This window comes from Dryas octopetala, chromosome 2, assembly GCF_963921425.1.
Source record: "Dryas octopetala chromosome 2, drDryOcto1.1, whole genome shotgun sequence".
NCBI classification, from domain to species: domain Eukaryota; kingdom Viridiplantae; phylum Streptophyta; class Magnoliopsida; order Rosales; family Rosaceae; genus Dryas; species Dryas octopetala.
Genome location: NC_141367.1, coordinates 15,941,437 through 15,965,841, shown reverse-complemented (window position 1 = coordinate 15,965,841; position 24,405 = coordinate 15,941,437). Strand labels below are relative to the sequence as shown.

At 35.6% G+C, this 24,405-nt stretch overlaps 2 protein-coding genes, 1 long non-coding RNA gene and 1 pseudogene across 4 annotated transcripts; 3 read left to right on the top strand and 1 right to left on the bottom strand.

The window, feature by feature from the left end:
• The first annotated feature begins 416 nt into the window (after nucleotides 1-416).
• LOC147293456 (uncharacterized) lies at nucleotides 417-1,647 on the top strand. The gene is made up of 3 exons (XR_015120908.1): nucleotides 417-815; nucleotides 1,188-1,203; nucleotides 1,334-1,647. It is a non-coding gene; the product is annotated as an uncharacterized LOC147293456 (long non-coding RNA).
• A 463-nt stretch (nucleotides 1,648-2,110) lies between these two features.
• On the top strand, nucleotides 2,111-4,209 carry LOC147293455 (coatomer subunit beta'-2-like). The gene is made up of 5 exons (XM_086231072.1): nucleotides 2,111-2,128; nucleotides 2,198-2,304; nucleotides 2,501-2,630; nucleotides 2,990-3,261; nucleotides 4,109-4,209. The coding sequence occupies exons 1-4, from the start codon at nucleotides 2,111-2,113 to the stop codon at nucleotides 3,215-3,217; spliced, it is 483 nt and encodes a 160-aa protein (XP_086087198.1). The 3' UTR covers nucleotides 3,218-3,261; nucleotides 4,109-4,209.
• An 8,324-nt stretch (nucleotides 4,210-12,533) lies between these two features.
• LOC147293454 (uncharacterized) lies at nucleotides 12,534-15,636 on the bottom strand. 2 transcript variants are annotated; one of them, XM_086232486.1, is made up of 6 exons: nucleotides 15,480-15,636; nucleotides 15,337-15,363; nucleotides 15,128-15,190; nucleotides 13,091-13,169; nucleotides 12,956-13,001; nucleotides 12,534-12,837 (listed from the first exon to the last, which is right to left on the bottom strand). In XM_086232486.1, the coding sequence occupies exons 1-6, from the start codon at nucleotides 15,519-15,521 to the stop codon at nucleotides 12,828-12,830; spliced, it is 267 nt and encodes an 88-aa protein (XP_086088612.1). In that variant the 5' UTR covers nucleotides 15,522-15,636; the 3' UTR covers nucleotides 12,534-12,827. The 2 variants fall into 2 exon arrangements, with proteins under 2 accessions (XP_086088612.1, XP_086088613.1); XM_086232487.1 differs by lacking the exon at nucleotides 12,534-12,837 and having other exon boundaries at nucleotides 12,952-13,001.
• Nucleotides 15,637-20,486: 4,850 nt separating this feature from the next.
• On the top strand, nucleotides 20,487-24,070 carry LOC147293453 (glutamate receptor 2.8-like; annotated as a pseudogene).
• The last annotated feature ends 335 nt before the right edge of the window (nucleotides 24,071-24,405 follow it).

The window sequence follows — 24,405 nt, the reverse complement described above, 5'->3', positions numbered from 1 at the left end:
GCTAATGCAAAAGATTAGATATGGTGGATAAGGCAGTTGAGTGAGGCTTAAAGAGTGAGCCACTTGATATAACTACGTACTCCCCTCTAAATTAATATTTAATCAAAGGCTATGTATTTGTAATCTATCTAGCTAATCATCAACCAAATAAAGGAGCTGAGTAGGGGCATGCATGCACCTAATTAAATAAATGAAAATTGAGTGGAAAAATGTTGGAATCTAAGGTCACAACGACATGTTAATTTGGCTCCTCTCACTACTAGGAAATACCCCATTAGATATCACTAAAAATATATCGGTTTTAAACAAATTGATATTGTCAAAGTTTTTTATATCAGTTGGATTTTTAGTTTTCTAAAAATGATGTCTAAATACATTTATATATCGCCAAGTTTTCAAATTCGATATCTAAATTTTTGGGTAAAAATTAAAATTCTACAATAACCGATATCTAAACCATAAACTGATATTAATTGTTTCAGCTCAAAATCAAATATAAAAATTTTTGTTACAACTTAAGTGTTTTGACTTAAGTTAGACCCGACACTCCCCCCCTCTCAAACACAATTAACACAGAAACACTATAGCTCAGACACTCCTCTCACACTCCTCTCACCCCGAGCTCTCTCTCTCTCTCTCTCTCTCTCTCACCCACGCCCTCATCGTGGCGGCGATCTCTCTCACCCACGCCCTTATCGTGGCGTCGCCGTTCTCACAGTCCGACCTTGTCATCGTCGCATAGTTGACCTTAGCCATATCGTCGGCCCTCAAGAGCTTTCTCTGCCACACTCATCGTCCTGGGTTGCAGCCAAAAGGTAAGATTAGTCATCGTCCTAGGTTCTCTCTTTCTCTCTGTCCTCGATCTTCTCTCTATCTCATCCTGGGTTCTCTCTTTCTCTCTGTCCTCTTCTCTCTTTACTGAAATTAGGGTTTCAAAATTGGGCTTTTCTATTGTTTAGGTTTTTCTTCAAATTATGGATTTCTTAGCTAGGTTCGTATGCTTCATGAAATTAGGGATCTGGTGCATTTGTTTCTTCAAATTAGCGTTAATTTTTTGTGGGCTTAATGCTTCATTTGCTTCTTTTAATTAGGGGCTTATTCTGTGGTTTTCTTGGCATGATTGATTCTGTGAATTAACTTAGGAAGTTTGGGTTTTTATTTGTGCTAATTCTGGCTTTTGGTTTCAGCACCACAGGAGCTTTGGTAGGTGTACAGTTTCTGTCGACTTGGGAGCTTGACATCAGTCTTAGCTACCATGTTGGCTTTTTGTGCATCTGAGCAACGTCTACAACATAATGTACTTAATAATTAGCTCTAAATTGCTTCTTTTCAGTATCGGGACTTTCGGGGAGTAAAGAAACAGCTCAAAGTCAGGTCTCAGTTGGAATGGGGTTGCTAGCTGGGTCAATTGTATTGATTCTTACACTAATATGGGGTTCCTGTGTTGTTGTTGGCAAGTGTGATATTCAGAATTCCATTGCCATTGATAACAAAGATACAAAGGGATTTAGCTTAACTGGTATGCCCATTATTTTCTTTACATATATGTTTTTCTTAGCTTTTACTTTTCATCCATCTATGATAAATAGCTAGAGATAGTAAATTTGCTATGCATTGTCTGCACTTTACATAACATAATAATGATGATCGATGGGGGACATATAAATGATTGATCACAGTTTATAATAGCTTAGAGATATCACAAATTCACATTGACATTCACATATAACAGAGTTTATTTTTAAAAATATATATATTTTTTTTTCATCCACAATTTTGTTATTGCAAATATTTAGGCAAATATCTCCTTTGCATGCAGTTTTTCTAGGAAAGTAAGGTACTAATTCTACTATCGAAGTTAAGAACAATTAACTTGGCTCATTTTTAAACTAATTTTTGCAGAAAAATTTCACCAGAATAGTTGTCATCATTTTGTTTTTAGTAAATATAGGTGCCATCATTTCCAGTTTTACTAATTCTCAATTTCACAGCAGCTTTGTTTGTGTAACCATCTTTCCACAGTATTCAATCTTTCTACTGTGATTTTCTTATGATCCTTCAATTTTTGATATTGGGTGCTATGTTATTAATGGTTTCACACTGATAGACAATGGTCAATGGGTTCATTGTAATTTATTTTGGTATGCTCAAGTATAATACATTATGTGGCTTACATTTTGATTAATGTTACCTGCAGGTTAATCCAAAAGCTGCTGAGTCTTTGGCTGATCCTGAAGAGTATCCTAATTTGTTTGAGGATTGGCAAGTTGCTCTTTCTGTTGAATCTAAAGCTTCAGAGACAAGGTATCTCTCTCTCTCTCTCTCTCTCTCTCTCTCTCTCTCTCTCTCTCTCTCACTCACACACACACACATACGTCAACCTTCTATCCTTTGTTTTAGCACAAGTTTCTTGACATCTCCAGCTTATTTTTTTTTTCTTTTGGCTTGACGCTATTTGCCTTGTTGTATTAATAGCTTTCTTTTGATTGTTTTTTTTTAGGGGTGTTTATCCTCCTGCCGAGGAGTACATAAACCATGTTGACAAAGCACACGTCACCCTTGTGGATGCTTTCAGGAACATGCAATTGAATGAAGAGGAACCTCTTGAAAATGGAGATGCTAATCATGAGGTAGACAATGGATGCAAATTTTATATTGCTTGCTGGAAGATATTATTTCTCATTGCGAATTTATTTTAAACCGTTGATATTTGCATGATAAGATATGCAGATTTCCTGCCTGTCTCAGGACATATTTGTCCTTTTTTATGTGATCTGCATGTTGGACTACTTCTAGTTAATATATTTGAATGTTTGGTCTATATGATTGGTACAAGCTAGGTCTTCTAACTTGTAGACTTATTTGTATGAAGCTGATATGGATTTCATTGCATAAAGAACCCATATTATAGTTTCTCTTTGCTTTTGCTTTATGAATTGGCTTTTAAACACTAAAGTTTCATTTCTGCTTGTGATCTGTTTTACCACAGGTTTTGGAACAGAATGGGGAACATACTGCAGATGAACAGTATGGGGAACAGACTGCAGATGAACAGTATGGGGAACAGAATGCAGATGAACAGTATGGAGAGGAGGAAGGGAGCCAGGAGGAGCCTGTTGTGGTAGACGCTGATTCAACGGATGGTGTTGTACTCATTAATGGTAACGAGGCTGACGAAGAGTGGGGTACGAATAATGAAGGAACCTCGTCAGCCTAAAAAGCTATTGGTTGGGCCAATGTGAAAATCCAATTTTGTCTCTGGTGATTAATTGATTCTAAAGTGCCATCTCTGACTCCCATTCTGACAACTTTCTGATATAACTAATCATACCACTTTCTCTAATAACTACTTTTTGAGATTTTAAATATTTTTTTATCGGTATAATTACTACAATAAGTACTATTAATGCTGACTCTATTAGGGTTCATCTTCACGGAATGCCTCAGCATTGTACCAGTGATCGAGCTGTGTTTATTGACTTTATTCGAAGTTAGCTATGTGTTATTTATTCCCTGTGGAATAACAGCAAAATAGATTTGAAGATTTGATTGCTAACAGTTTCAACAATTTTTTTTTTTCATGTAAAAAAACTTTTTTAGAGAGAAAGCAGTGTGAATCTAACATCTAACTGCATAGATACCCAGAATTCCTTTATAGAATACCTGGAAGCAGTATGCACAATTGTCATCCACTTAATCCAAAAATTGATTTTCTGTAGCTTGGTTTCGCTGTTGATTCTGTATGATTGGTTTTTTCTATTATCTTTTTGGCTTCCTCTTGTTTGATTTCAGTATTGGCTTCATTTGTAACATGAGATTGCTCTTATTCTTTCTGTATGCGTAATTAACTTGTAAATGATTGAACTTGGTAGTTTTGTTGTTACTCTCTCTTTGCATTTGGATGGACCATGTGAGGATTTTTCATTGTCAGCTATCATTATTGTCATTGTAAAAATTACTAAAAGTTGTTTTTATTTTTATTTTTTTTATATAGTTGTCTATTCTTAGCTGTTGCATTTTTTTAGGAGCTTAAGGATTGTGTTTGGTATTTTCTCTACTCAAGTTGTTTTGTTACTTCCTAATTCTTGCATCTCTTTCCTGTTTGCAGTGCTTACACCACGTCACTAGGTCCCTATAAAGACTGCTGGTCCAGCTGTATGGATCCTTTGCAAAGGTGAGAAAAGATACATATATTATACTTAATCAAACTCAAGGCTTGAGCAGAGTTAAATGCCAGTAGGATGATCTGGTAGTGTGTTCTATTATTGGGATATTTTATCAGATTATGTAATCATAGTTTTCCATTCTTTACTGCCTTTATGAATAGTTTGGGCATATTACACATGACACATTTATGCACTTAAAGAAGCCATTCACCCTGCACTTTTGCTTGTATGTAGTGTCCTAAACAACCAGGTGGTGTTGAATGTGCATATTATGTGATGAGGTACATGAAAGAGATCATTGAGGACACAAACCTTGCCTTTGAGACCATGGTTAGAATCCTTTTGACTATTTCAGTATATATAAATTATTATCCGATGTAATTTTGATTGCATTTTTTTTTTGGTTATGTCATCAATCTGTTATTTTGGAGATTTTGAAGTTATATATATAGGCATGTACTGCCTTTGGATATGGTGTTTGATTGACTTGAACTGCCCTGCATATATTTGTCCTTTGCATGAATGTTTGCAACTTTGCATGTTGAACTTGGAACTGCCCCTTGTCTTTAGAATTTCCAACTGCGCATGCAATTGACTTTTTTAATTTCATGGATATGCAGCTTAATTTATAGGAAACTTGGATATGGCTTTCTCAATCTTTAAATTTGAAACTGGTTTTGGATTGATAGGAAACTAGAATATGGTTTTGGTTGTTGTAAATCTGGTAAATTGAACTTTAAAGCTTGATGGACCATCACATGTACTTAAGCTTGTTGCTGGGGGCTATCACATGCAACTCTTCCTTTTGGATTTTGGGATTGCTATCAGCTGCCTAGCTTCTTTATTTAAATAATTGCATGTCTAGGTGGCTCTGATAGCATGCAGCTAGCCTTATATATATTATTTGCACTCTGCCATGTATAGGTTTTGGGATTGCAGCAAGACCATAACTTTTATCATTTGAATATATAATTGCATATCTTTTGGTGGCTGATCATGCACTTGTCTTTAATGTTTTCAGTGGTCTAAGACGAAGAACAAGCGGACTGGTTACACCCAAGCCCAAATTGATGAAGTCCGAGTTGAATGGGGAGACTATGTCACCGAGCATTATTTTTAGACATGCATGTTGGTATACTGTTTTGACATACATTTTGTGGATATGGTATTAGTGCTGCCATTCCAATCTTTTGTAAAGGAAAAGGCAGAATTTAGAACTAGCTAGCTAGCTAACTAGTGTGCATAATTTAGAACTAGCCATGCCTTATATTTTGTGCAGATTTTTGAAGTTTCTTAGGGGGGTTAAAAATGGATTAGCTAGCTAGGGTTATCCCTACTTGTTGAGGGATTTGTAATTTATTTTTGTTAACTTGAATATGGTTGAAATTGGATGTTGAAAATATTGTATGAGAATGTTGGATGAAATTGATGGAAGCATTTAAATTGCACAAATTGGATGGTGCATGTTCGAATTTTTATATCAAATATTTGACAGGACAAACTGATATCTAACAATCCATTTTAATTTTTTTTTAATTAAAAAACATTTACAATATCCGTTCAACACTGATATCTAATGTCTTAAATTTGATATTTATACAGACATATACATCGAAAAAAAAAATAATAGCGATATCTAATATAATTTTTATATCACATGGTAGCTCAAATATGATGTTTAAAAGACTTATAATATCTGAAACAACGGACAAACAGATATCTAATCTATACAGATATATCGGTTTTATTTAAAACTCTGATGTGTTAACAATATTAAATATCGCTTTAATAAAAAAAGTGATGTAACAACTTACCAAACATAGCTTTTGCTGAGTTTACAGTATCGAAAAATATAACCAAACCGATATGTAATATACACTTTAATGTCAGTTCTTAAAAAACTAATGATATTGAAAGTACATTACATATCGGAATCCATTCATGTAGATAGCGGAAATTTGAAATTCGATATATATTAATTATTAACAATATCGGAAATTCAACAAATAGGATGTCTAAGTTTTTATAAACATCAGGTAAAAACCGATATTAAAAATAGGGTACATTAGATATCACGTCTGCCCTTATCGGTCGCAAACCTAATAGACATCAGTGTTCCACTGATCTCTAATGGGGTATTTCCTAGTAGTGTCTCCAATACTTAGGTGTTTGATCATTAGGATCGACAAGAAAAGGATGCAATAGAAAGCATAATCTTCTGCCCAGCTAGCTAGCTAGGCCTAGCCAAAAGCCATGACCAACCTTTACTCAAGTAGAATGATGATGATGATTAGTAGATATGCTTAACTAACGAGTTAATTACATTTACACTTTATGAGGTTTATCGTCTTTTCACATATATTCCCTGAGGTTTCAAAAATTACACCTACACCCCATGAGGTTTCAAAACTATTGCATATAACCCTCTACAAGAGAAAAAAATAAATAAACAAAAAAGAAAATATTTGTATTGAAGTTGGATCTTACACCTTGAGTAATCTTATTAGGCCATTTCACCCTTTAGTATGCCTTTTTGCATAATTTCTCATCATTTTTCTTCTCACTATAGGGAGTTTTATGCAACATTTTTGAAATCTCAGGAGGTGTATGTGTAATTGTTGAAACACCAGAGGGTGTATGTGAAAAAACGATAAACCTCAGGGGGTGTAAGTGTAATTAACTCCTTAATTAACTATACTAAACTAGGAAGCATGGAAACAATGGGAGACTTAAAAGCTTTAAGTGGTAGAGCATTTTACTCGATCTTACTCTTATTAGAAAAGTTCTGATGTGCGATTCTATAATCTCAATATAGAGACATGCATTAGCAAATGTGCCTTTTTCTTATTTGATTCTTTGGATCTCATCATATAACTTCCTTTCTATATATTGATTAATAGTGGGCACTTAAAATATGCAATATTATAAGGGGATGGATAAATGAATTAAAGTGATATAAAAGACGCATATATATATATGATATGACATGGCATATCTTGAGCTTAAGTGTCGGTATCACATCATAGATATACAAGGGAAAAATGCAACTAAGCCTAAAATATAGAGATACGTTATGAAAGCATATGAAATGGCAATATAAAATTGATGCATAAGGTGACATAAGAATGCACATAAATGAAATGCCAAACGCTATGGGCCTAAAGTCTTAGTAGATAAGACCAAGACTATACATTTCTTAGAGAGACTATGCAGTTGAGGAGCAGGCACATCACTAATTAAGTACAGCATACTCAGTGACACAATCAGATGAGTCTACATAACATATCAATAACTCGCAAAGGAGTACTTGAAAACAAAGATTGTGATTGCAATATTTCAACGAAAAAAGAAAGTAAGAAAACCCCACTCGAAAACCCTAAAAAGGGACTCATAAGATGACAACCAAGCTAGCTATACCTCTATAAAGAAGCACAATAATTGTCCGCATTAGACATATTTAAAGTGGTAACAAGTTGTTTATTATTAGCTAATTTAATTTATAATCCAAGCCAAAGTAGAGCAGGTGTTCTTTGGTTTGTCAAGACCGACAATTGATAAAATTTCAATTTAAAAAGTCTTGTCAGGAAGAAAATGAAAACATGCACTATTTAGCGAGTTCGATCTCAATAACAAGGTTAGCTGGCTAATTTTCATCGATTGCGTCAACGCGTAACACATTAGCATTTTTAAGCTTAATTCTTTTTAATTAACATATTAATGATTAATTGATTGTTAATTTTGATGTCGACATCTATCAGTGCCTGTGATTATTGTTTAAAATTTAATTAATAGTATATAGTATACTGTGACACTATCATTGCCATTGTAGGAATTAAGAGCTAAATATTGCATGAAACATAACCAGGCCAAAAAGGAACATGGACCATGATGAAAGGAATTAGCTAGCATCAATATTATACACATTTTTGGTTTTAGCAGAAACTTGAGTCTGCTTCTCCTACTGTGATTTGAGCTACAACTTTATTTTATTTGTGCAATTTTACTTCTTGAAGCATCAATTTAAGGAGCGGCTAATTGATTTTCTGAAAAATATAAAAAATAATTTATTCTCATCCTAGCTATTACGTCTGTATATATTTATTCACATCTTATAACGTCGGGTTGATCTGCAAATATTTATTATGTCTATCTTTTTCATTACCAGATAGATCATACGATAAAATGTGAACAAAATAAATTTGTGCATGCACGTGAAATATACAGGTTCAATGATTGAGTTGTTGCAGAAAATGAAAGAAAGCAATTAAAGACGAACCTGACTGCCTGAGGCTCTGAGCCAATAAAAATTGGAGCCAACAGAGTAACTTGGCCAAGTTCCCAAGTAGCTATACAGTGAAGCTCCATTAATTCTTAACAGAAAGGATGTGAATTATAGGAGAGATGGAGTCCTAGTCCAAGCCAGCTTTGCTTCTACCTGGTTGCAAGTATCTGACAGGACCAACTCATGCATATATCATCTGATCAAGTAATAAAGTTTCTGATGTGGTCCAAAGGGGAAATGGCCCCTATTGATTTCCATATGCTTTTGATCCTCTAAAAAACTAAATTAAAAAGCACAACAAAAGCTGGGGTATTTTGGCTCAATCTAGCGCGCTCCCACAAAAAACCAAACAAGCCACACAAATTAACTGTACATGTAAAAGAGGGTCCAACCACTGTGGTACACAACCGTACACGGCAAACCATCTTTTTCTCTACTGTCCCTAGTTAGTTCCCAAGAAAATGTTGCATATATAATATATTTTATAGACCAATATATGTACTATATTTAATTCCCGAAAAACAAAAATATATCATTCTTATTTGAACACTCACGTAAAAATTTCATGAAGGTTTTTCTGTTACTAAAAACGAAAAGAACAAATTGAATATTTCTATCAAGTGCGCATGACCTATTTTAGATTAATCCGACTTAATTAGTATACCCGGCCCTGAAGTTTGAGACCTAATTAGAACATTCATTTGAGTCTGGATTCTCGACTTCTCGACTGATTTGAGCTTTTTATGATAAATTTGTATTTTTATTTAACACTACATTGTTATAGACCGAAAACTATACCCTAAATGGAAATCGCTTAACAACATGAGAGGATTCTATTTCGATTAAGTCTCCATATCTGCTTGCATGCCAAGTTGATTCTGCTGTATCATATCCAAATATCCAAATATCCAATTAGTGGCCACTGATCTGGATAATGATAGATGAAAATTCAACTGTGCAATCAGAACAAGCATTAGTGAAAATCAACTAAAGGGCACTAACTTGAACATATATATATATATATATATATATATATAATGATACGATGATAATGGTGGCTCCCACAGTCCCCACTCCTTATAATTTCGTCGAAGAATCATTTGGAGCATAATACGTCGACGTAATGCCATGTCAACATCGACTTGAAATAATGTTCTTGCTTCTCGTGACAATGGGATGTTTAGTTGAAAATGGTGGTCCTCCAATTGATTTCAAATTATTTCAGCTCACGGTTTCGATTATCAAACTTGTCATTCCTATTGGCTACATATGTACTAATTGAATTCTAGATGCACCCCATGATTTGTGTTTCTGTAGTTAGTGGCTATACTTTGTGGTTGCTTTGTGGGAAAACCAAAAGAGCTAGGGTGCTTCTTTCAAATTTTACAAAAAGTGGTAACATTATGCTAGGCTATCTCCTCCATGTGTCATAGCTGGGCAAGGAACAAGTAGATCACTTTTACCCTTTTTGCGGGTACTAGATGATAAGAAAGCATCTGAAATCCTGAAAAATGTGCATGAGATGTCTGCCTATGGTAAAAGTCTTGTCTAGAGTCTCTACAGGTCGGCTCATATAAGAGATTAAATATAAAAGATAAGTGAAGAACAACACATTTAATGGTTGGATTTAATATGATTATAAAATTAATAATGCATTCAAGTAAATCTAACCCAAATATATTGTCCCTCATGTTAGTTCCTTATATGAGCTGAATTGGAGTCTCTAATATATATTCAGTGTTTAATCTCACGATTTATTTAGAATAATGAGAAATATCTTCAAGATTTATTTCATTTTTTGGTATAAAATATTATGATGAACTCAAGATATATACGTACAATATCACTATCTGGTGAATATAGATAATTTGCACCATCTCATCTCTGTATCATTTGTTCTGCCTTTTCCATGCCATTATATAGATAAAGTTCTTATATTTTATTCACCAAGTATTTTAGGTATAATGGCATGGAAAAGGCATCAAAAGCATCCTAAATGGAATAATTTACATGTTTTTTTTTATCTGGGAACAATACACAAGTTGAAAACTTCTTAGGAAATGAAACCGTGCAGGGCCATTGGTGAGTATTGGAATTTCCATATTGTACTTCCCAAACCAAACAATGTACCTCAAAAGGAATTTGGCGAATATATCAGATGGTGCATTTACCAAGCAAAAATTACCCCTTAAAATAACTTGACTAATATTGGTAAATCGTAAACACGTACAAACGTCGTAAATTAAATCTCAGTTTATGAATGTAAGAACATTCAAATTTACCTAGTAAATATGATTTGGGATCATTACATGTTTATGAGATTTATCTTTAATTCTTGTACAAAATAAGAGAGAGAGAGAGAGAGAGAGAGAGAGAGAGAGAGAGAGAGAGAGAGAGAGATTTTCCTCATTACCAAACAAAAAACCCTAAAAAAGAATGTGAATAATTAAGGATCGAAAAAGCACCAATTAGCAAAGAAGCTAGAAATCCTTGGATTAGATGTGATGTATATTTGTGGAGGATGAGTCAGTAATCAGTAAGGGGAATAGTGACCAAAAGAAAACAAAAGGGTCCAGAGCACTTTGCTTCCTGGTGGGCAGACACATGGCACAAATGGTTAGCCATACGACACAGGTGCACCAGCCCCATGGCCCTACCACCAGTCCCTTTATATATCCCACACCCTGGCCTAATGGCCTTGCTCACTTGTATCAATCACAATTCACAAGCAAAGCTCTTACACTCCCTATATTGCTTAGATCCTAGTGCCATACAGGATAACTGTCTTTTTCTTTCTCTCTTCCTTTGCCTTTTGTTTGGTTACTGAGAAAAGGCTGGAATTGCAAGGAGGATTTGAGGCCAGTAATTTTGGTTGGTATGATTTCTACAAATAACATTAAAATTAAGTAACTTGTATGGTTGCATTTCCACCATTTGTTACCAAATAGTCCACAAAATACAAGCCAGTTTTGCTTTATACTTCCTGGAAATTTCTTTGTGGAAGCAATTTTATTATTTCAGCCAACAAAGTCCACCCTAATATTAAATAGCTCAGCAGTTTCCTTCAACTACACGACTCCCTTTTTAGAATATGATTCAATACCAAATGTTGTTTATAGACAAGGAAAGCTTTTGCTTCAATTTGGCATCAGATTTGGGCAAGAAGGGTTCATTTGGCAGCAATTTCATTGCATTTGCGTATGGTGGAGTTCTGCCACCTACAAATTGCACAACCTCCACCAACCCCAAGAGTAAAAGCCCACTTGTTTTCTCATCCTCAGCCTGGTTATGTGGCAATATCAAAACACCTGGGAGCCCTATATAAATCCAATGATCCACTCAGTGGACCCAGCACCCAGAAATTAAAAAATATATATCTAACAAATTTTCTCATTGTGAATTTGTGACCTTGGAATTGGATGCACAGAACAGGGAATTAAAAGAAAACTGATAGCTAAGAACAAAAACAATGGAAACCGATGGCAACATTGCCCCCATCTCTGAAAAACTCAAAAATGGGAATGTCATCCCCATCTCTAGCAGACCAACTTTGAATCTTTTTAAACCTTTGAACCTTTTGGGTTTTCATTTTAAACTTTGAATCATTGATCACCTAAGAGCATGCTACATGGATAATGGAAAATTCTGGATTTTCGTTTTGGATGCTGGGTGCCCTAAGGATATCTGTGGGTGCACATAAAGCCCCAGAAAGCTAATATCCCATTAACCCGAGAGCCATTCAGCCCAAAAAAGACCAAACAAAAAATCCTGGAACCATGACTAGTGTAATTTTTTTTGCTTTAGAAAATCCATTCAAGGCAACAAAAACCACTACCTGGGTCAAGGAAAGGTAATAAGGTAGCTTTCAGAGATTGTCAGTCATCAGATTTATAGTACATTACCCTGTTACTCTCAGAGTATGTTAACACAATAGACTGGAATATTGACATATTTAATGGAAAATCTAGTTGAAACAATTAAAGAATTCTTTATTTTTCTGCTAACAAATTAAAAGAACCATGATTTTCATCAAGCAATGATGGCAAACAGTTGTTTCCAACTTAAAAAAGGCAAACAATCTCACATGAGTTAACAGATTTTACTCATACATGCAGCATATCACATTCCCAATTAAACAATATACAATACAAGGTATTATGCAAATGACCTAACAAGGGCTATCAAATGTAAACAGAAGGGATGACCAATTCTGCATGATTAAACAAGACAGAGAGTGACACCAGTGAACGTTTATCCGCTTGGAACCAAGGTTGTTAATAAAATCACTACTCATAAATGATTTTGAAATACACATGTATTTAGAAAAGCAGTAAATCTGAATAGCTCGACCTCAGCTGATGCATTTGCTAGATTGGTCATCATTTCCCCCTGGGATTAAAAAAACAAAAAGAAGAGGTTGTTAGAGAGAGAGAGAGAGAGAGAGAGAGAGAGAGAGAGAGAGAGAGAGAGAGAGAGCAGAGAGTAGAGACGGTTTGAATGGACTTACGTGTTCATCATCAGAGTTATGTTATCTCCTTTAAGAAGAATCCTTCCTGAAAAATAAAAGGACATAAATAAGGAAACAGATTTAGAGATTGCACAAAAAAAGTGTACCAGAAGAGCCAAGGATGAGGAGACTCACCTAATGTCTTTCTGGTCTTTTTCTTGATGCTCACTTCTTCAGCATCATCCAGAACCAAATTCATGTACTCATCAAAACCCTGTAAAACCAATTGTGCCAGAGGTCCAGAAGTTAACTTATGACAACATTTGTTGGAGAAAATTGAAAAAGAAAACATGAAACTAGGTTATAGCACAAATAATGTCAAAACAATTATAGGAAAATATGAAATATAAGATAAACCAAGTAAAGCAAACATACAGTTACGAAATTAGGAACAATATGGTTCAAGCCATCAAGTACAAGGCACCACAAAAGGTAAAGGGGGGTGTGTGTGTGTGTGTGTGTGTGTGTGTGTGAGAGAGAGAGAGAGAGAGAGAGAGAGAGAGAGGACTCAAAATAAGAAATAGGAAAAAAAATTAGACTGGAAAAAAAATGCAGGGTCTTCCATTATCCATGTTGTTTCTGACTATTCCACTATTACTACCTTTTTAACATCCTCCTCAACGACTAAAATCCTCATCTAGCCATGAAAGGATAACTTTTAGCACATGGACAAGATTTAGCAATGAAAAAGGTTTGAATATCAAAAAAATTGTTACACCATAAATTTAAGACAAAGTACAATTTCCAGTCCGTTTGCAGTAATTGAAAATTTAAAGGGTATTCAAGTTGAATATTATTAAAACATGTGCTAGCATTTGTACTCTAATTTTAGGCTAAATGTCACAAATGGTCATCATTGTTTGCCTCATATTTCAATCTTACTCTCGTGTTTTCAATCTTACTCAAAAATCAGAATTTCCTCCGATAACCGTCAAACAAAGCGCACGTGCAGGTCAAGTGAAGGGTAGAATCATCCTTTCAGGTCCATCGGTTACTAAAAGATTCTACCCTCCTTGTGACCTACACGGGCGCTTTATTTGACGGAATTATGATTTTTGAGTAAAATTGAAAACATTTTAAATCACGATGGTACTTTTAAAAAATTGAAGCCACGAGGGTAAGATTGAAAATGAGGCAAACCACAATGACCATTTGTAACATTTGGCCAAATTTTTAATCACATGAGTCTGCGTATTATAAAACTTTATGAACCATTTTATCCATTTTAGTGAAGCAAATATGATCTTACATGAACCTAGATGCTAGTAAGGAATTATAGGGATTTGAACACCAATAGGGAAGAGGAAGTAGTTACAAAGTTCTACGCCAAATCAAGACTTCAAAAAGTGTTCCCTGTACCAACCCTCTAATGATCTATATAACCAGCAGGTGTGTAGACAACATAATTTTATGGTGAATATGTTTACAAAATGGAACTGAACCTGTGAATTCTTTTAACAAATTAACTTTCAAACAAACACCCCATACTCTTTTTATGTTTAGTCATGTGAAAGCCTTGACCAGCACAGCACAGAAGCATGTTTTCACATCTTTTCCACAGCACAGCACCAGGAAAACATATTTTACAAACTTAAACAGACTAACTGTTTTACGATAAGCACAATATGTTGAAAGCTAAATAATCTCCTAGGACAGTTTCCACATCTTTATTTTGTATAACTTCTACTTAAAGAGAAAAGCTAGTTTTTGGCTCAAGTATGATAATCATCTATACCAGGTCGTCATACTTCTGCACATACTGCATGACCCTGATTACTCAAATAATTCCAAACAACCCCTCACATATCGTATAACCTAAACTGACGACCTACAATATCATCAATTATAAAACACAACAAACGATAACAGCCAACCAAAGGCATTTACCAAGGGAACATAAGAACCTCAAGATCCAGTATCATTAAATAAAACAATTAAATTGAGCACTCACTTATATACTATGATAATTTACTTGTTTAAGATTAAGCACAACAAAAATATACTAAATTAACAGTTTGGGCATAGATTGTGCCATAAACCAAGACAACAGAAATCATTACTAGCCTAAAAAAAATGATTTTTCTATAAATGTGTGGCAATATGAACAAATAATACTCTAAACCCCTAGTGGACCAAAACTATGAACAAATAGAAAAAGAGAAAAAAACTTACAATAATTCGGCCTTCAATCCTGAGGTCTTTCTGCTCAAAGAGCCAAATCTGAATGCGAGCTTTCTGAAACCAAAATCGTCCGAAAAAAAAAAAAAAAAAAGTCAAAACCCCAGTAAGAAAATCCCCCGAGATGCGAGGTTTCTGAAGCAGACCCAGATGAAAACATCAACCAAACAGAAAATATATATATATATATATATATTACTTACACTTTGAAGGAACCTGAAAATCAAGTTCTGATGCAGCCAATATGCCCCAAGCAAAAGAAAGAAAATTTGTCAGTGAAACATTAAAACAAAAACAAAAAAGTTAAAACAAAACGGAGAAAAGGAAGATGGAGAAGGGAACGTACAATCGGTTGGGTCATAATCCTCTGGACTTTGGTGCTCGCCATGGCTGCTAAATTGAATGGGTTTTGGGGTCACAGAAAGGGGTTTTAGCTGAAGAGAATTTCGAACCCTAGCAAAGCTCAGCTTCTTTTCTATTTGCTAATAAGAAATACTTGAAATTGGGTGACCAACCCGCCTTTTATCGCCTTCCCTTTTTTATTTCTGTCACTTGGCAGGCTTCAGTTGCTTTTTGCCAGAGCCTCAGCTATTGCAAAAGTCCAGACACCTGCCAAGTGATGGATCAAGCCCATTACATCATTTATGGGCTAAGCCCACCTTTTTTCCTTGGGATAGACCTAGCAAAATTGTACACGACCCTTTACGACATAAAACGGCATGAAAAATTTAGTATATGGGTTAAGGCTTACCGTGTCTTGTGAAAATCGTGTGGACTTGTCAGCAACCAATTAAGCTAACAGGCGGTTTTCATGTCAACTCACAAAACCCGTTTGGACTTGTTAAGAATAAGGGTATTTTTGAAATTTAATAGTTTGTTGATTTAGTCATTTATTTTTTGACTGAAAAATTATAGTTTATTTATTTTTGCACGGGTGAAACGGGTGTTGATGTGTGAAATGGGTATGACAAATTGAAACAAGTCAACTAGCATCCAATGTGTGAATATGATGAATAGTTTTAACAGGTGAAACGGGTTGTGTGGTGTTCACCCGTTATTTTTCAAGTCATGTTAGTTTTAGAATTTTTTTTTACTTGTTAACTTAACATGTCGTGTTCAGATTAAGCCATTTTTCACATGACATGACACAAACCAGCAAAAACACTATATGTTTCCAAGTCTACATGGGAAACATCGTTGAGGTTTAAACTAGTGTTTGTTTTGTCGGAATGTGGCTTGGAAATAAGTATGAAACTTCTTTGAACAATACTTGGAGGGGGAAATGCTAAAATGACCCCATTGTTTACTTTCAAAATTTTCACAATTTTTTTTTCCTATAATTTTTTCAACTTACCCTTAACACCTTACCTGTAAAACAAGACAAAACAAAACAACCCCAAACAGCCCAACCCCCACCTGACACCACCCTCCCTCCCCTACCCACCCACCCACCTCCCCAGTGCCGTCAACCCAGCCATCGTGTGCCTCCCCCAACTCTCCTCCCTTCTCTCTCTCTCTCTCTCTCTCTCTCTCTCTCTCTCTCTCTCTCTCCCTTTCTCTCTCTTTCCTTATCTCTCCCTCTCTTTTTGACCCGCAATAAAAGGAGGTTGGCGACCTTGCCAGCCTCCAAATCGAAGGACGACGACTAACTGTAGTGTTTTTTATAATTTTCTTTTTTTATTATCATGTTAATTAAGCGTTTTCTTAATTTTTGTTAAGGATATTTAATACAATATTTTTTTTAATTAAGTTTAAATGGTTTTTTTTTTTGGAAAATTTTCTAAATAGGACACATACTTTAAGGTCAATCATATTTCATGACACATATTTAGGTTTGTGTTAATGAAAGACACTAATTTAGAATTTGTATCAATGTAGGAGGAACCGTCAATTCTGTCAAGATTTCTGTTAAAAAAAGACCATGTGTCAGTCACATGACTTTTTTTAAGGGGTAAACTGGTCATTTCCTATGTATGACCATTGCACTAAAAAAAAAATTCATTTTTATGTTTTAAAATCTTAGAATGTTAAGAAAAAATATAACAATAAATTAAAATTAAAACAAAAAACGTGGGAGATGGCATATCGCTCCTCCTATCCTGCCCTAACCCAACTTCTACAGCGGTAGCCTCACTTTCCCCCCTCTCTCTCTTTCTCTCTCTCTCTCTCTCTCTCTCTTTGTCCCTCTATGTCTCTTTCTATCTTTGTTTTTATCTTTTCTCTCTCTTCATGTAACCCACCGTCGGAGCAGTGAGGTAGGCTAGCGACAATTAATAAACCTCTGTGAAACTAACTAATAGGGGCATTTGGGCTCAACATTGAAGAGAATGTGTCAAAGGAAAATGGGTCAACATTGAAGAGAATGTGTAATGACCCGATCCAAATTTCACTAGAAATTTAAATTTTTATTAGTTGTAGACTTAAGAAGCTTAAAGAAAAGTTAAGTCGTGGAACCCATGCCATAAAAGTTTTTTTTTTTTCTAAATTAAATTGGAGACAAAGATAAATATTTTGAGATTCATGGAAATTTATTTGAGGTCATGAGGATTCTTGGTGAATCAATTTAAATTGTTAAGGATTTATTAAAATTATCGAGAATTATTTGGAGACATTTAAATTTATTGGAATTTAATTTAGGGGATTTAAAGTTTGAAGTTAAGGTGATAAAATAATGGTACAAGTCAAGAGAAACCCATAGGAATTTTCGGAACATTTTTGGGACTCGAATCCATGGTTTGTGAGTTAATTTAAGAATTGGATGTTTATGCCCATAATGAAAAAGTTTGGGTTTCCAAAGGGATTTAATTGGAAATTATTTTGAAAATTTGATTTTGGCATATATATTGTTACAATAAAGATAGTTATGAGTTGTTTTGAGAATCTTGTGTTGGCATATTCTTTTACTGGCAAATATTGTTTTACTGGAAAATGTTATTTTAGTGTTTGCATGAGCAGTTTCAAACCGTCATGTTAATACCTTCCTCTGACAATGATATCAGCTTGGCATACACATATGAGCATACATGTCTGCCCGTGCATCGAGATCACTTTGCACGGAAAGTGGTGAGCTTATCTGTTTGCTCGTGCATATGCATGAGATGTGGCGAGCTTATTTACCTAAGTGTATGGCCAGTTTCTCCGAGTACAAGTATGACGTGTTTTTAGTTGTTTTCTGAGATATTCTACAATATGAGTTAAGTTGAGAAATTTACTTTTGTGATTTATTAGCTTTTTGGGCAGGATTTTATTTGAAACTTTTTAATTAACATTCTTGTTGAAGAATTTTCTGAGTATTTCATGCATATTTGATTTGTTTGAATTATCGCTTTGATGGCTTTAAGATGTTCTCAGAAAAAGGATTGTGAAATGGTTCATGCACAAAGTTTTTTTAAAACTGGGGGCTTTCAAAGAAAATGAAGTCAAGGAAAATGAACGATTTATTAAAATGAATTTTAAAGAAAATGTTTTAAATTTTATTTGTCCACTCATTGAAATTATTCTCACGTTTTGGTTTTTAACTTTTCCCCTAAGTATTCAAGATTGCGGAGGTCAGATCGCACCACGTCGTGGTATTCGAGTTTTCTCATCCCCAACATATTGGTATTATGGGATCAAGGTTGTTATTGTAATTGTTAGAGTAAGATGTAATTGTAATCTTATTAGATATGTACTGATTAGACTTAACATTACTTGGTGTGGGTCTGAGACTCTTATTGGATTATGGTTAAGGTTGGTTGTTAAATTAGAAGTGCTATTTGATTTTTGGATAGGTGAGATTGTTTAATTTATAGGGGAGGTGCTGCCAAATTTTCGGTAGAATTTTCCACTTAGATTGACATTCCTATAAATATCATAAGGATGATGGAAGTTAGTGGGCTAACACCCTATGTGTTGGACCCCACAGGATCACTTCGAGTTCCAGGGTGGAATATGTGGACAGTCCTATTGAAGGAAGGGAAGCTTCTGGGATATGAATGGCTTATCTGAGACATAGAGAGAAAGAGACAAAGAGGTAGATCGAGGGAGAGGAAGAAGGAGAGGGAGAGAGAGAGGAAGAGGGAGAGGAGAGAGAGAGAGAGAGAGAGAGAGAGAGAGAGAGAGAGAGAGAGAGAGAGAGAGAGAGAGAGAGAAGGGGAGGGTGGGGTTGCGCCGGCAGATAGGGCTACCACCGGCGGGAGGCCACTTGAGGTGGAAAGTGGTGGGGCGGCTGGGTTGGGTTATGCAATCTGGGACCTGCACCTTTTTTTTTTTTTTTTTTGTTATTTGTTATTAGTTTTAATACTTTTTAGTTTTACTTGTTTTTAATTAATTGTTAGTTTGAATTTTTTTTTAATTTTTTAAATTTAAATCTTTTATAGTTTTAATTTTTTTTAGGAATAATCTTTTTTAGTTTTACTATTTTTGTAATTTAGAAATAGAATTAAGATTTTATTTAACATGAAAAGACCAATTTATCTCTCATTTGGACGGAGTTAGTAATATAACTTACGGTTCGTCCTATATTGATATAAATTCTAAATTAGTATGGACAGATCCACTAAGGGACAAGTGTGGTCGCCTGGCCAATCGCCCGCTGTAAAACTCTTACCAAAATCGCTGGTTTGACCCCCTGGAATGACCACTTACAACTCTGTAAGCACGCCCATAACTTGTTCGACGAAATGTCTGAATGGTGCGTTTGACCTCTCGAGATAAAATTCATGGATCCGTCACTGTAAATTAGTGCCCTTCATCAACACAAACCTAAATATGTGTCCTGAAATAGGATTGACCCCAAAATATGTGTCATATTTAAAAATTTTCCCTTTTTTGTTGTTTGTTTAGGATTTAACATAGTTTGGAAATGATATATGTAATTAACCCATAAATAAAACTAGCAGGGTCTCATTAGAATAATTTCAAACCAAAGGGGGTTTTGTATGAAATTAACTAATACTTTTGAGTACTTAGTGTAGGGTGATTAAGGTGCAATTGGGTTAATTCTTAGCTGCACTCGAAAGCTCATATTTGTCATATATTGTGGGGAATGAACGTTAATGACACTTGTGCATTGGTCGAATCTTCTCTTAAGACAATACATATGCACAATCCGGCTCACCTAAAGAACTTAACATAAGGGACAACTATCTACGGTTTACTAGAAACTCTTCGTTGCATGGCGGTGTCTAGCACAGTGGATCAAATCTTGCAGCGGTCTGTGGATATCTAGGACGAATTCCAAGCAGCCTCCATGGTCCCTAGAGCTATCCCTTCTCGAGCTCAAGTGAGGTGGGTGCGCCCTTCTTCGTGCTTTTACAAACTAAATTAATGTCGACGGTACTTGTGATATATATATGTGAGACAGTGAGAGTACATGAGACCAAACCTTGCAGGCCTGACAATGGCAAACCAGAAGCACCTTCCTTCTTTCTTCTTCGTTCTTTTGTTCAGCCTTGGTGGGATTGAGCCTTTGATGTCGAAGGAGGTTATACGAGTCCCGGTGGGGGTAGTTCTTAATCGAAACTCCCCAGTGGGAGTAATGGCAGAGAGCTGTATGGCCATGGCACTCTCAGATTTTTATGCTAAGAATGCTCATTATCGAACAAAGCTTGCTCTTCACACCCGGGATTCGAAAGATGATGTTGTTTTCGCAGCATTTGAAGGTCAAAAACACATCTTTTGATCTGCCTTATATTTTTGGTGAATGATTGAAGCAGAGTGCTAAAATGTGGTGGTAACTTAGGCATTACGAAACTCTCTGTGTCAACATTTTATCTAATTGAATTCATTCCCTTGTATATTGTTCTTTTTCGTAATTGAATTCATTCACCACTCTATTGAATATGCAGCGTTTCGTATGATAAAGAAAGAGAAAGTGCACGCCATTATCGGTCCTCAAAGTTCAGCAGAAGCAAAGTTTGTGATAGAGCTTGGCAGAGAGGCTCAAGTTCCCATCATTTCCTTTTCTGCCACAAGTCCATCTCTTTCTCCATCCCACAGCCCATTTTTCATTCGGACAGCCTTTGATGACTCTGCTCAAGTGCAAGCCATAGCCGCCATCATTGGAGCTTATAGTTGGTTGGAAGTTGTTCTCATCCATGAAGACACAGATTATGGCAATGGTTTAATTCCATACTTGATAGATGCTTTCCAAGAGGCTGATGCTCGAGTACCTTACAGAAGTGTCATTCCCCCATCTTCTAATGATTCTGATATTCTAAAGGAGCTTGAAAAGTTGAAATCAATGCCAACAAGAATATTTCTGGTGCATATGACTGCTTCATTTGGGTCAAAATTCTTTGTACTAACAAATAAGGCAGGAATGATGAGTGAAGGGTATGCATGGATTGTTACAAAAGGGTTATCGACTTTGTTAGATCCTGTGGGTTCGAAAGCCATGGATTCAATGCAAGGTGTATTGGGAGTAAGGCCATATCTACCAATGTCAAAAGATCTTGAAGATTTCAAATTAAGATGGAAAAGATTCACATTGAGCAAACCAAACAATTTTACTGGCATAAATCTCTTTGCATTGTGGGCATATGATACAATTTGGGCATTGGCTATGGCGGCGGAGAAGGTAGGAATAGCAAATTCCAGCTTCTTGAAGCAAAATGTTAGCACAGGTAGAGTCAATCATGCAAGCTTGAGAACAAGTGACATGGGTAAAAATCTACTTGAGGCAATCCTGAGTTCAAAATTTTAAAGCCTCAGTGGGAATTTCAATTTGGTCAAGAGACAGTTAGAAGCTTCAACCTTTGAGATATTCAATGTGATAGGGGAAAAAGAAAGGATTATTGGGTATTGGGTATTGGGCTAACCCAGAAAAAAGACTTTCGCGAGACCTGAATGACAGTAGTGATCATCAAGCAGCAAAATCAGATTTAAAGAACAAACTCAAGCAACCAATCTGGCCAGGGGTTACTACAAACCAGCCTGCAACAAAAAAATTGAGGATTGGAGTTCCATTGAAACAAGGTTTCAATGAATTCCTAAAAGTGGAAAAGAACAATAACATATCCGGATTCGCTGCAGATGTGTTCTTTGCTGCAGTAGCTCAACTACCATTTCCCTTTCCCCATGAATTTTTTCCCTTCAGTGGGACTTATGATAGTCTTCTTTACCAAATCAAACAGGTAAGTCATGTTAGTTTACAAATCAATTACCCCATAAATTGATGATGATCCTCTCACTTTTCACTTAATTGTGAGTTTAAATGCAGAAATATGATGCTGTGGTGGGAGACACAACTATTGTAGCTAATCACTCATTATATGTAGATTTTACATTGCCTTATTCCGAATCAGGAGTGTCAATGGTGGTTTTGATGGAAGATAATGAAAGAAATAATATTTGGATTTTCTTGAAGCCACTAAGCTTGGATCTTTGGTTGACAACTGGGGCAGCCTTCATATGTACAGGTTTTGTGATATGGGTTCTTGAACATCGGGTGAACCCGAGTTTAGAGGTCCTCCACATGAACAACTTGGCATGATATTCTGGTTCTCCTTTTCAACCCTTGTCTTTGCTCACAGTAAATTCTCTTGTCCTCACAGAAGCATATGTTTGTTTTTTATTGAAGTTTTCTTTCTTCAGAATAACAAATTCTAACATGTGAAAATGCTAAGTGAAGCATGTTTACTGACAATGCTTAATTTTATAATGCTGTAGAGGAGAAAGTGCTGACCAGTTGGTCAAGATTAGTGCTGATTATATGGGTTTTTGTGGTATGATCCTGACACAAAGTTACACTGCAAGCTTAGCCTCAATATTAACAGTGCAAAAATTGCAGCCTGCATTTACCGATATAATTAAAGAGATCCAAAGGAATGGTTACTATGTAGGATATCAAAATAATTCCTTTATTAAAGGGTTTCTGATCGAAAATTTAAAGTTTGATGAGTCCAAGTTGAAGCCTTTTGAAACCATTCAGGAGTACCATGATGCACTATCCAAAGGAAACAACAATGGTGGAGTTGCTGCTATTTTTTATGAAATCCCTTACCTCAAGCTGTTCCTTGCAAAGAATTGTTCTAAGTACACCATGGTTGGACCAACTTACAAAACTGATGGATTCGGCTTTGTGAGTTCCCTCTTTTCTTTGATTGTATTATTCTTTGGAAGATGTTAAAAGGAGCACATTAGCTAGCTAAGAGCCTCTGATGAGACAGTCGATGCATGTCTGCTTATTACATCAATTTTCATGGTTAACTGTTAATTAACACATCGTCTTTATATGCTGCAGAAAATGTAGTCCTTGACTCTAACATTACTCTTAACTCTTTTAGATAAATCAGTCCATAAGCCAAAATGATATGCAGCAATGTTGCAGCTAGTGGTACCATTTTATTATATTCATCAACATGCTAAATTCTTTTGTTTTCTTACATATCAGGCCTTCCGAAGAGGGTCTCCTACATGTCAAGGGCAATCTTGAATGTCACTCAAGATAAAAATAAGATGGATTCAATTGAGTCCAACTACTTTGGAAGCCAAACTGCAGCCTGTGAGGATCAAAGTGCCAAAATTTCCTCAGATGGTCCAAGTCTTGGTGTGTACAGCTTTGGAGGCCTCTTCATCATAGCAGGTGTGGCATCCATTTTTTCGCTTCTGACGCACATGTACCACTTCCTGTGCTCATATTGGCCTACTTTGAGGAGCTCCAAGAGTTCAGAGAGCTCATTTTGGTCCAAAGTGGTTGAAATGGGAAGGCATTTTGACGAGAAAGATGTCACCTCTCGTCATTTGAAGCGAAGAGACTCTAGAGTAAATGCTGTAGATGCTCCTCAGGAGCCTGCTGATCAAGCCATAAGAGCTCCACCTGGTGGAGCTAATGGTATGCAGATCAACCATTCTGGGACTTCCAACCAAACAGTGGAGAACAATAATGTTGATGATGCTAATTATGAAAATGAATCAGTACTGCATAGTGATTCATCTATCCATGCATGTACCTAATTTATCATAGCCTACATCCTTTACTTGTGTGGTACATGTATAATGAGTAATCTATGTAGAACAAACAAAGATGATCAACCTCTAATTATCTACAAAACCCTCTAGTACGTACTGTTATATCATGTATAAATAACATCAACATGTCAATTTATGAACACACATCCACATGTATATATGCAATTTCTACTTTTTAACGAAATTTCCCAAAATACTCTGAATTAGCTCTAAGAGACATGCTCAAATTAAGATCCAAAATCAAGTGAGCCTCCATTACTCATCATTCATATATAAAGGCTGCATGCCAAATCATAAATACACATTTTTGATTCGTAGTG

What these genes read in the sequence shown, in the direction of transcription:
- LOC147293455 (XM_086231072.1), top strand. An exon ending in TCTAAAGCTTCAGAGACAAG is followed by an intron (nt 2,305 to 2,500) that starts GTATCTCTCTCT and finishes GTTTTTTTTTAG; the next exon opens with GGGTGTTTATCCTCCTGCCG. An exon ending in ATGGAGATGCTAATCATGAG is followed by an intron (nt 2,631 to 2,989) that starts GTAGACAATGGA and finishes GTTTTACCACAG; the next exon opens with GTTTTGGAACAGAATGGGGA.
- LOC147293454 (XM_086232486.1), bottom strand. Translation starts at nt 15,521, where the DNA reads ATGGCGAGCACCAAAGTCCAGAGGATTATGACCCAACCGATT. An exon ending in GGATTGAAGGCCGAATTATT is followed by an intron (nt 13,170 to 15,127) that starts GTAAGTTTTTTT and finishes TTGGTTTTACAG; the next exon opens with GGTTTTGATGAGTACATGAA. An exon ending in AAAGACCAGAAAGACATTAG is followed by an intron (nt 13,002 to 13,090) that starts GTGAGTCTCCTC and finishes TTTATTTTTCAG; the next exon opens with GAAGGATTCTTCTTAAAGGA.